The sequence below is a fragment of the Coenobita brevimanus genome, chromosome 73 (assembly GCF_032717465.1).
Source record: "Coenobita brevimanus isolate Jiangsu-jjx chromosome 73, ASM3271746v2, whole genome shotgun sequence".
NCBI lineage: Eukaryota > Metazoa > Arthropoda > Malacostraca > Decapoda > Coenobitidae > Coenobita > Coenobita brevimanus.
The window spans coordinates 35,698,949-35,711,448 of record NC_137026.1 but is presented as its reverse complement, the minus strand read 5'-3'; the positions used below and the strand labels follow the sequence as shown (position 1 = coordinate 35,711,448).

The 12,500-nt window shown below is 47.8% G+C and overlaps 1 protein-coding gene across 1 annotated transcript in view; it reads right to left on the bottom strand.

Moving 5' to 3' along the window:
• The window catches only part of LOC145407533 (uncharacterized), a 100,580-nt gene that overhangs the window by 79,672 nt on the left and 8,408 nt on the right, over nt 1–12,500 (bottom strand). The window contains exon 4 of the mRNA XM_080278457.1: nt 832–932. Within this exon, the coding sequence (XP_080134583.1) occupies nt 832–932 (101 nt within the window). The remainder of the gene's footprint in view (nt 1–831; nt 933–12,500) is intronic.

Sequence of the window (12,500 nt, the reverse complement as noted above, 5' to 3'; positions counted from 1 at the left end):
TGAGGGTGTAAATCAGGTAAACAGGGTGTACTGAGGGTGTAAATCACGTAAACAGGGTGTATTGAGGGTGTAAATCAGGTAAACAGGGTGTACTGAGGGTGTAAATCACGTAAACAGGGTGTACTGAGGGTGTAAATCAGGTAAACAGGGTGTACTGAGGGTGTAAATCAGGTAAACAGGGTGTACTGAGGGTGTAAATCAGGTAAACAGGGTGTACTGAGGGTGTAAATCATGTAAACAGGGTGTACTGAGGGTGTAAATCACGTAAACAGGGTGTACTGAGGGTGTAAATCACGTAAACAGGGTATACTGAGGGTGTAAATCACGTAAACAGGGTGTACTGAGGGTGTAAATCAGGTAAACAGGGTGTACTGAGGGTGTAAATCACGTAAACAGGGTGTATTGAGGGTGTAAATCAGGTAAACAGGGCGTATAGAGGGTGTAAATCAGGTAAACAGGGTGTACTGAGGGTGTAAATCAGGTAAACAGGGTGTACTGAGGGTGTAAATCAGGTAAACAGGGTGTACTGAGGGTGTAAATCAGGTAAACAGGGTGTACTGAGGGTGTAAATCAGGTAAACAGGGTGTACTGAGGGTGTAAATCAGGTAAACAGGGTGTACTGAGGGTGTAAATCACATAAACAGGGTGTAAATCACGTAAACAGGGTGTACTGAGGGTGTAAATCATGTAAACAGGGTGTATTGAGGGTGTAAATCACGTAAACAGGGTGTACTGAGGGTGTAAATCAGGTAAACAGGGTGTACTGAGGGTGTAAATCACGTAAACAGGGTGTACTGAGGGTGTAAATCATGTAAACAGGGTGTAAACAACTCACTAGGGGTGGTGTCCTGCGAGGCGCTGAGGAAGGACACAGCGAAGTGTTTACGTCTCCCAAGGGTCTCTGTCAGGAGCCGGAACCACCCGTGCACGCGCTGTAAACAGGTAAACAAACTGGTAAACAACACGTAAACAACATTGTAAACAATATCAATAGGTAAACAAATGGTAAACACTGTAAACAATATCAACACGTAAACAAACGGTAAACAACACTGTAAACAACGGATAAGTAGCTGGCGGTGGCAGAATCGGTAGAGAGGCGGCCTGCAGTCTTAATGGACCCATGTTCGAATCCCGGCTGGGGCAGGGAACAGATTAAGGATTTGAATTTCCTAAAAAGCAGACTTTCCCGATCTACCAGAAGACCCGCCGACATGTCATAAAAATACCCCCGCTAATACCAATACACCAGTCCTGTATGAGACAGCCCTAGCATGTATTCAGTATGGATGGTGGGTGTTAGCGCCGAAGTGGTGCCATGTGGAGGTGTAGGAGGACTACTGGGCATTGGGATAGGTCACTGCCCCCGAGAAATAGGCCCTGAAGCCTTTGCCCAGAGTCGGACACGTACAAATCTCTCTCTCTCTATATAAATCTACGGTGGGTGTTAGTGCCAAAGTGGTGACATGTAGAGGTGAAGGACTAGGCTTAAGGGAACGGACTATGAACACTATACACACACACACACACACACACACACACACACACACACACACACACACACACACAAAATAAAACTCTGAGATATTTACTGATAAGAAATATAAGATTTTTCAGAGAGAGAGAGAGAGAGAGAAAGTCAGGGCGGTAGAAATAGCAAGATCGATGGAGATAATGAGAGGGTTAGAGAAAATGATGATTAGAGAGAGAGAGAGAGAGAGAGAGAGAGAGAGAGAGAGAGAGAGAGAGAGGGAGCAAAACACACACACGTCCAAACACAATATTCTCTTTCTCCAAGTGAGAGAATTTTTTCCCTTTAAAATTCTCTCTCTCTCTCTCTCTCTCTCTCTCTCTCTCTCACTGTTCTGTCTATCTACCTTTCATTCTTTCTTTTTGTATTCTCTCTCTCTCTCTCTCTCTTTCTCTCTCTCTCCTTCCTCTCTTTACTGCTTCCTCTTCATTTCTCTCTCTCCCTCTCGTTTTCTCTCTTCCCCTCCCATTTCTATCTATCTGCCAATATATCTACTATTTATCTATCATTACGTCTCTTAATTTATCTATCTATATATCTATCAATTCTATTTAATATTTCAATCCATCTCTGCCTACCTCCCCCCACTCTCTCTCTCTCGTCTATCTCTCTCTTCTATCTATCTATCTGTCTATCTATTTGTCTATGTCCCTACAGTTATTTCTTTTACCTCTCTCTCTCTCTCTCTCTCTCTCTCGCTCGCTCGCTCTCAACAAAGTCTACGGGAAACGCAACCCAGGTTTCGCAACCCTCTTTTCTCTCTCTCTCTCTCTCTCTCTCTCTCTCTCTCTCTCTCTCAACAAAGTCTACGGGAAAAGCAACCCAGGTATCGCAACCCCTTCCTCCCTCCCTCCCTCCCTCCCTCTCTCTCTCTCTCTCTCTCTCTCTCTCTCTCTCTCTCTCTCTCTCTCTCTTTCATATGGCTTCAGTACGGCCAGGGACGGAGGAAAATCCCCCCTACCTAACCTACCTTGAATTCATCTACTCCCAAATCTACCCGTAAATAGACTGGGCTCTCATCTACCCCGTCCCTCACCCTCCCCTAACCCCTGATGATGATTGATTTAGCCTGCGGTCCGCGGGGTTTCATGCTACACACTCTCCCTGCCAACACCTCTTCGTACTTGGCCAGCTTGGGTATGGCATGATTTTTGGCTGTCACTCTCCCATGTGTCAGGCGTGTGAGATGTGGATTGATGATGATGGTGGTAGTAGTAGTAGTAGTAATAATAATAATAATAATAATAATAATAATAATACATGAGAGAGAGAGAGAGAGAGAGAGCTCAATGTAACTACTGTATTATTAAGCAGCATATCTGAGTTTGCTCTCTCTCTCTCTCTCTCTCTCTTTCGCTCTTTAGTTTTTCCTCCTGTCTTTCTTTGTCATTCTTAATTTCCTTCCTTCTTCCCTACCCTCCTTCCTTCCTTTCTCACTCCCTGCCTTCCTTCCTTCCTTTCTCTCTCCCTGTCTTCCTTCCTTCCTTCCTCTCTCCCTGTCTTCCTTCCTTCCTTCCTCTCTCCCTGTCTTCCTTCCTTCCTTCCTCTCTCCCTGTCTTCCTTCCTTCCTTCCTCTCTCCCTGTCTTCCTTCCTTCCTTCCTCTCTCCCTGCCTTCCTTCCTTCCTTCCTCTCTCCCTGTCTTCCTTCCTTCCTTCCTCTCTCCCTGTCTTCCTTCCTTCCTTCCTCTCTCCCTGTCTTCCTTCCTTATTTCCTTCCTCCCTCCAACCTCCCCGACATGCAACCCCTCCCTTCTTTTCCTCCCTCCCTTTCTTCTTTCCTTCCTCCCTCCCTCCTTTTCTTCTTCTCATCCTCCCTCTCTTTCTTCCTTCCTCCCTCCCTCCATTCTTCTCATCCTCCCTCCCTCTGTTTCTTCTTTCCTCCCTCCCTTTCTTCTTTCCTTCCTCCCTCCCTCCCTTTCTTCTTTCCTTCCTCCCTCCCTCCCTTTCTTCTTTCCTTCCTCCCTCCCTCCCTTTCTTCTTTCCTTCCTCCCTCCCTCCCTTTCTTCTTTCCTTCCTCCCTCCCTCCCTTTCTTCTTTCCTTCCTCCCTCCCTCCCTTTCTTCTTTCCTTCCTCCCTCCCTCCCTTTCTTCTTTCCTTCCTCCCTCCCTCCCTTTCTTCTTTCCTCCCTCCCTCCCTTCTTTTCCTCCCTCCTCCATTGATTCCCTTCCATAATAGCCCTTTCCTCCCTCTCCTCTCCCCTCCCTCCCTTCCTTTTACTTCCCTCTCTCCACCCACACACTTCTCTCTCCTCTCCCTCCTTCATTCTCTCCCTCCCCCTTCCCTCCCTCCATCTATAAACTTCTCTCCTCTCCCCCTCCCCCTCCTTCCCCCCCTCTCTCTCTCTCTTTTCCTCCCTCCTTCCTTCCCCTACCTCTTCTCTTTCCCTCCTTTCATTTCCTCCCTTCCCTCCACCCTCTCTCTCCCCTTCATCAGGCTTTTTCCTCCCCCCTCCCCTCCCTAATCATTCTTCATCCCTCCCCCTTCTCTCTCTCTCTCTCTCTCTCTCTCTCTCTCACTAAAGAAAAAAGTAATAATAATAATAATAATAATAATAATATGCAAATAATAAAGATGATGATGATGATGATGATGATGATGATGATGATAATAATAATAATAATAATAATAATAATAATAATTAATAATAATAATAATAATAATTATAAACAAAAGCTGCCCATCATCATCACCACCACCACAACCATCACCACCACTACTACCACCACCACCACCACCACTACTACCACAACCACCACCACCACCACAACCACCACCACCACCACTACTACCACCACCACCACCACCACTACTACCACAACCACCACCACCACCACAAAATCAATACAGACCCAAAATTAAAGTTGTCCACAAAACACATACTAAAAATGGCCAACTTCCCACCCTAGTCCGCCATTTTGGATCCAGATTACCCCATGCCAAAGAAATGGATTTGAAACTTGCATAATTACGGGTTGCATTGGCGAGGGGAGGAGAACTGGAGGGAAATTTGGTGGGATGGAGGGGGAGAGTGACGGCGATGTGAAATATTTTTACTCAAGCTGGAAAAGTACGGAGAATGGATTTTGGATTATTTTTTTTTTAAGGCTATGATTATCAACCTGAGATTCTATAAGGCCTCTCTCTCTCTCTCTCTCTCTCTCTCTCTCTCTCTCTCTCTCTCTCTGTCACCTCAATTAAACAACACCTTATCCCAAAAGGCAGCCCCCAGACGCCTCTCTCTAAGCGATTTATTCCACTGACCTTGAATCACCCTCTCACCTCCTCGCTTCAGAATGCTTCACTCTCTCTCACGAAGCACTTATTTCGAAGCCTCACTGTTTCGTTCGTAAGATTTTTGCGTACGAAAAGAGAATGGGATGAGAGAGAATGATTTTAGTGACGCATATTTCCACTATTTCGTCTCCTTGTCTCGATTCTCTCTTCTCTCTCTTTCCTAGCTCTCTTCCCCGTCCTCCTTTCTTTAATTTCTCTCTTTTCGGGGCTCTAGAGAAAGTGAGAAAGTATTAGAGAGCGACTGTTCTCACTATGCGTTGATTTCTCTCTTCTCTCTCTTTCTGGCTCTCTTCCCCGTCCTCCTCTCTTTAATTTCTCTCTTTTCGGGGCTCTAGAGAAAGTGAGAGAAAGTGAGAAAGTATTATAAAGCGAATATTCTCACTGTGTTTATATTTCTTGCTCTCTCTCTCTTTTCCAGCTCTCTTCCCCGTCCTCCTCTCTTTAGTTTCTCTCTTCTGGGGCTCTACCTTGCATGAGAGAAAGTGAGAGAGAGGGAGAGAGAGGGAGGAAGGGAGAGAAAGAGATTGTATGTGCTTTGAGTGGAGAAGGACGAGGTGAACTGAACACACAAGCGACTTACCACCACCACCACCACCACCACCACAACTACCACCATTTCAGGGACTTCCCCGGCTACCACAACTACCACCCTCCACCACAGCTACCACCACACCCCGACCCATCCCTACCACACCCGAAACCAACCACAACAGGCCCAGAAAACAAAAAAAAACGACACCAAACTCTAGCAACGTTAGCAAACACCAATTCTTTAAATCTCATATGCAAGTGAATCTAGCATCTCTCTCTCTCTCTCTCTCTCTACCCCCCCTCTCTCTCTCCCTCTCTCTCTAAGGGGATTTTGAGAGAGAGAGAGAGAGAGAGAGAGAGAGAGAGAGAGGAATGCAGACGGTTGCCCACAATGATTTCTTGGCACTTTTCAATTTGCGATTCATCTTGGAATTGAGATCACGGGGAGAGGGAAGGATTGGGGTTGACTGAGGGGCGGGTGGTTTGGTGGATGGATGGAGGTGAGTAGAGACTGACAAGGAGAGGAAATAGGGGGGTTAGAGTTGATGTGTGGCAATTATGGGAAGACCTAGGAATGCCCGGTGTGTGTGTGTGTGTGTGTGTGTGTGTGTGTGTGTGTGTGTGTGTGTGTGTGTGTGAGAGAGAGAGAGAGAGAGAGAGAGAGAGAGAGAGAGAGAGAGAGACCCTCAAGTAATTCTCTCTATCTTAATTGACTATCTACTACGTCTCTCTCTCTCTCTCTCTCTCTCTCTCACACACACACACACACACACACACACAATAATAATAATAATAGTAGTAGTAGTAGTAGCAGTAGTAGTAGTTGTAGTAGTAGTGGTAGTAGTAGTAGCTGTAATAATAATAATAATAATAGTAGTAGTAGTAGTTGTAGTTGTAGTAGTAGCTACTGCAGTAGTAGTGGTAACAAGTTATAATAATAATAATAATAATAATAATAATAATAATAATAGTAGTAGTAATAGTAGTAGTAGTAGTAGCAGTAGTAGTAGTAGTAATAATGATAATAATAATAATAACAACAATAATAATTAATCCACCTTTCTCCTCTGATTCCTGTCTCGATGTTTATTTTTAATCCTAACTTTACCAAAATCCAGAACTATGGTAATTATTAAGTCGCATCTTGGAGTGTGTTAAGAAGGGTCCAAGTGTCATCCGCTTAGAGGGTTAAGACACACACACACACGCCACAGTGAAGGGTTTCTTGGTCTTCCTTGAGGTCATCCTTGAGGCGAGGTTGAGTAAGAGAGTGACATTGACCTGGGTATGTGGGTCAGCAGGTGTATGGGAGAGGGAGGGAGGGAGGAAAGGAGGGAGGGAGGGGAGAGGAAGAGGGAGGAAGGGAGGGAGGGGAGAGGAGGAGGGAGGAAAGACTAAATAGATCAGTGTACGGAGCTCAGACCCGCAAAGCAACTCATCAATAACGTTAATAATTTTGTATGGAGGAGGAAAGGAGGGGGGGAGAGAAGAGAGAGACGGGTGGGAGGAAAGGAGGGAGGGAGAGAAGAGACGGGTGGGAGGAAAGGAGGGAGGAGGAGAGAAGGAAGAGACGGGTGAGGGGAGAGTAGGAGGGAGAAATGTCTAGATATATAATTATGTACAGGGAGAAGCAAGGTGGAGTTATGATGGAAGAAAGATAGCAGATTAATAAGTAGATGGATAGATAGACAGATAGATAGATAGATGGATAAAGAGATAGAGAAACTGAGGATATAGATAGATAGATAGATAGACAAAAGCAAGGCAGAGTTATGAAGGAAGAGAGATGGTAAAAGATTAACAAGGAGATAGATAGACAGACAGATAGCTAGATAGATAGATGGATAAAAAGATAGAGAAACTGAAGATATATGGAGAGAGAGAGAGAGAGAGAGAGATTATAGCCCTGTTCCAGCCTATACAACAACACTACTGCCCTTCCTCGTTTCCACAGCACTTCTTCGTGACTAGCATCGTACTGTAGGGTTAATCTCCTTATAGCTCAGAATTCAAGGTGTAGAGCCTGTGTCTTTCTCTTTCATCTACACACACACACACACACACACACACACACACACACAGCGCTTCACGTCATATCTCACACACACACATACACACATATACATCACATCACACACACATCATACTACATCACATCACATAACAACATACCACAACAACATCACATCACACATCAACATCACACCGCATCACATCAACACACCATCCCCCTTCCCTTCAAAATCCACTATATACCCATAGCAATCACCATATTATCTTCGAGAGTCTTAAACTTCACAAAATATTACCCAAGACTCAAGGAATCTTTAAAAAACTTACAAAATGGCGCTGAACAATGCGTTGAGCGTAGCGAGGAGTGGCGTGGAGTGTGCGAGGAGTGGCGTGGAGGAGGTGAGGAGCGGGGTGGAGGAGTAGGCGAGGAGTGGGGAGAGGGAGGTGAGGAGCGGGGATGGGGAGGTGAGGAGCGGGGATGGGGAGGTGAGGAGCGGGGTGGGGGAGGTGAGGAGTGGGGATGGGGAGGTGAGGAGCGGGGTGGGGGAGGTGAGGAGTGGGGAGAGGAAGGTGAGGAGCGGGGTGGGGGAGTGGGCGAGGAGTAGCGTGGGGGAGGTGACGGAGTGGGTGCGGCGCGTGCAGGAGGCGGTGGTGGAGGCGGGGTGGCGGGAGTTGGTGGGGGAGGTGAGGGAGAGGGTGCGGCGCGTGCAGGGGCTGGGGTGGGGGCTGGTGATGGTGGTGGGGGTACTGGCGGCGGTGGTGGGGTGGGAGGGGATGATCCGAGTCTGGATCGGGTACTTGCGTGGGGCGGCGGCCATGAGGAGGGAGCAGATGGGGTGGTGGGCCAGGGTGATGGGGTGGTGGGCCAGGGTGATGGGGCGGGGGGCGGTGGACCCCTGCGATGTGCTAATGGGGTCAAACTTCCCCCACGTCCTGGCTACTCACCTCACATGCCTGTTGGAGGGGGAGGGGTGGTCCAAGATGGCCGCCGGGGTAGCTCCGTACATGCTGTTCTTAATGTGTCTGGCCCGCACGACGACCCTCATGACAGCTGCGTGGTGCATCAAGAGGGCTGCACGAACACACGCACCCCTACATAAGGACTCACCCCAATCACCCCAACGAACACCCACACCCCTATCACCCCAACGAACACCCACACCCCTATCACCCCAACAAACACCCACACCCCTATCACCCCAACAAACACCCACACACCTATCACCCCAACATATAGAAACGCCCCTATCACCCCAACATACGAACACACCCCTATCACCCCAACATACGAACACGCCCCTATCACCCCAACATACGAACACACCCCTATCACCCCAACATAAGGAAAAACCCCTATCACCCAGACATACAAAAACACCCCCAACTACACCCTCACCACCCCCAGCCCGGCCACGCGGGTGGTGGGGAACCGATGAGTGGGGTGGGAAGGAGCTGTTCAAGAAGCCCAAGTTCAAAAGATCATTCCGTGGCGCCCCAACACAAGGCCGTCCTCAAAGTTCACCTACCCCACCCCCCTCCCCCGAACCCCCAAAGACGACAAAACCTGCCAGGCCCTAACGTCGGATTCGCAGGGCAGCATGGCCCCTTTCTCCCAACAGCTCCCCCTGTCCCTCCCCAGTTTATACATTCTCTTCCTCATCTTCGCCTTCCCCACCCTTCCATCTCGGCTACTATATGTCACGCTCCTCTTCATCCTGCTATCCCTCACCCTCCTCCTCTTCATCCTGTCCTTCACCCTTCTCCTCTCCCTCCTCTTCTTCCTCCTCCTCTTTCTATTCTTCTTCCTTTTACTTTCCTCGCACGACACTTTCCCCCCTCCCCACCTTCACTTTCTCCTCCTCCTCTCCTTCCCCACCCCTCTCACCCGCTACATTCCGTCTCCCATGTTCATCAAGAGGCTCCCCCACCAACTCAACTTCCTCTTCCGCATCACCAGAAGTTAATGTCACCCCAAATTTTGAACCGTCTACCGGGACACAAAAAGAATATATCGCAGCACCCAGTGTAAGGGCAAAATTGGCCAAAGGCCGACGTAAAACACGTAGAGTGAGATCTTCATCCCCCTCCGCCGCCCCCTCTGCCCCCTCCACCCCCCCAGTGCCCGGGGATGGGGTATCGGGGCAGGTCATCATCGAGGGGCCACGCAGCTCCCATTGAAGAGATCACCACGCCTCCCGTTGCATGTCCCTCCACATCCCCTTCCCACAGTGAATAGGTGGGCTGAATGGGTGTCCAGTCCCCCTCAGGACACCTACAGGGCTCTCCACCTCTTCATGGGGTGAGGGGTTGTTGTCCCCCTCCACCCCTTTATGGGGTGAGGGGTCTACGCCCTCCACCCTTTAAAGAGGTGAAGGGTTGAAGCCCTCCACCCTTTGAAGAGGTGGACGGCATAGACCCTCCACCCTTTGAAGAGGTGGACGGCATAGACCCTCCACCCTTTGAAGAGGTGGACGGCATAGACCCTCCACCCTTTGAAGAGGTGGAGGGCATAGACCCTCCACCCTTTAAAGAGGTGGACGGCATAGACCCTCCACCCTTTAAAGAGGTGGAGGGCACAGACCCTCCACCCTTTAAAGAGGTGGAGGGCATAGACCCTCCACCTCTTGATGGGGTGGGGGTCGTCTAGTCCCTGCCTCTTCATGGGGTAGGGACAGACGGTAGACACTCCACTTCCTTATGGGGTGGAGGTGTCTACAGCCACACCTCTTATGAGGTGTGGTTAAATTCCCCCACCCCTCCCTGTGGGGTGGGGGGTGTACCCAACTCAAACTCCACCTCTTGTCAAAGAGATGGGGTGTGGGTTGGGTGCACCTTCTTCTACGGAACACTGCCTTGGCGTGGCGAAGAAGCTTGTGCATCCCAGTGATCAGCGGAGCTATACTAGTCAGGTGCAACCATACTAGGCAGGTCCACTGTGAGGGATCAGACGAAAAGTGTTCCACCCCAACAATAACCCAAACACTCAAGTGCTGCCTCAAACACTTGCCAAACACTGGCTGTTTGGCAGCCTCTCCTCCCCAGCAGACTGAGTTATGCTGCATGGTATTTGTCTTGTCTCTGGCACTGAGGCACAGGCCCTATATTCTCGCCGATGAAAGAGGCTCCTTAGCACCTCTTCCATAGTGATTTATTTTTAGGTTAGGGTGGTGAATGTCCTTTTGTACATTGTTTATGCAGTGACGATTAGCGATGAGTCTAGGTAACTCAGGATAGGATAGTAAGTGTAATAGATCAAATAAATAGGATAGTAAGTGTAATAGATCAAATAAATAGGATAGTAAGTGTAATAGATCAAATAAATAGGACAGTGAGTGTACTAGATAAAATAAGTTGCTTAGAAAAAGTTATTCGAGAGCTTCCATTACCGATGAGAGAATGGGCATGGGATACCACAAGTGCTCGTGGGACCATCGGGCCCCTCGCACTTGCTCCTGCGGAGGGCTTTCGCGTTTATGTGCTGTTCTAGGGTAAAGCTGTCACTTGGATTTTTTTGCAGCCAACCAACTGATCGTGTTATTTGCAGCTCCGGGAATGGAACCCAGTTTATTTTAGTTGTACCTGTGGGCAAAAAATTCTACGGAGATCCTATGCCGGGCTTCGGGAGCGTCGTTATTGGGTCAAAATGTGATCGCTCATTAAATGTAGTAAAAGTTTTTCAATCATGATGGGACCAAGTTTTTTCACATCAGCGAATTTTTTGCGATTTTTGTGCCAATTTTGGTGCGATTTGAATGTGTAGTTTCGGCTGCCCAAAACACACACACACACACACACACGGTTACTGCTATAGTATATTAGAAGAGGGAGGAAGAGAGGGAAGAGAGAGAGATGGGTAAGGGGAGAGGAAGCGGGAGGAAAGACTAAATAGATCACTGTACGGAGGGAGGGAAGGAGGGAGGAATGGAAGGAAGGAAGTGAGGGAAGGAAGGAGAGAGGGAGAAGGGAATGACTGGAAAGGAGGTATGGAAGAAAGATTAGATGTGCACAGAGGGAGAAATAAGATGGATGGAGGAAGGAGGAAGGAGGGAAGGAAAAGGGGAAGGAAGGAAAGAAGGAGGAAAGGAAGGGAGAAGCGACCTGAATAAAAAGTAAAGGTGAAGAGGGAGGAATAAAGGAGGGAGGAAGGGAGGGAAGGGGAGAGAGAAATGAAGGAAGGGAGACATGTGGAGGAAAGATTGGACAGGTGAGATGTATGGAGGGAGAGGGAGGAGGGAGGAAAGGGAGAGAGGAGAGAAAATATGGATGGGAGGGAGAGGGAAGAGGGAGAGAGCAATGAAGGAGGGGAGAGAAGTTATGTGAGAAATTTGACAGGAGAGAGAGAGAGAGAGAGAGAGAAGAGGGAGGGAAGAGAGATGAGGAAGATAGCCAGATACAAAGAGAGAGAGAGAGAGACAGAGACAGACAGAAAGAGAGAGAGAGAGAGAGAGAGAGTCGTGAGGGGGTGAGAGCCGGAACATGATCCGGAAATAGAGTATGACAACACTAGCATCTATCCCCTCAAAGGTCTATCTATCTATCTATCTATCAGTCTACCTCTATATACCTACCTATCTATCTATCTATATTCCTGTTTATCTATCTACTCTTCATAATCTATCACTTTATCTACCCATATGTGTATTAACTCTCTCTCTCTCTCCATTCATCTATCTATCTCTATCTATCTACCTATCTATCTATCCACACACCCATCCATCAATCAGTCAGTCTATCTATCTATCCATCTATCATCCATCCATTCATTTATCTATCTATCTCCATCTATCCATCCACACCCATCCATTCATCTATCTATCTCTCCATCTATTATGAGTCTATACATCCATTCATCTATCTTTCTATCTATCCATCTATTATGAGTTTATCCATCCATACATCTATCTATCTATCTATCTCCATCCATCCATTCACCTACCTACCTATGTCTATCTATCTATTTGTCTATCTATCTATCTGTCTATCTATCTATCTCACCTCAGACGCCATCTCAGCTACTTTGGCCATCTTTCCTCTTCTTAGTTCCTCTTCCTCTTGTAATTTCCTTCCTCCTCTTCCTCGTCTTCGTTTTTCTCAAAGTCACCCCTCTTCCATCTTCTCTTCATTCACGTTT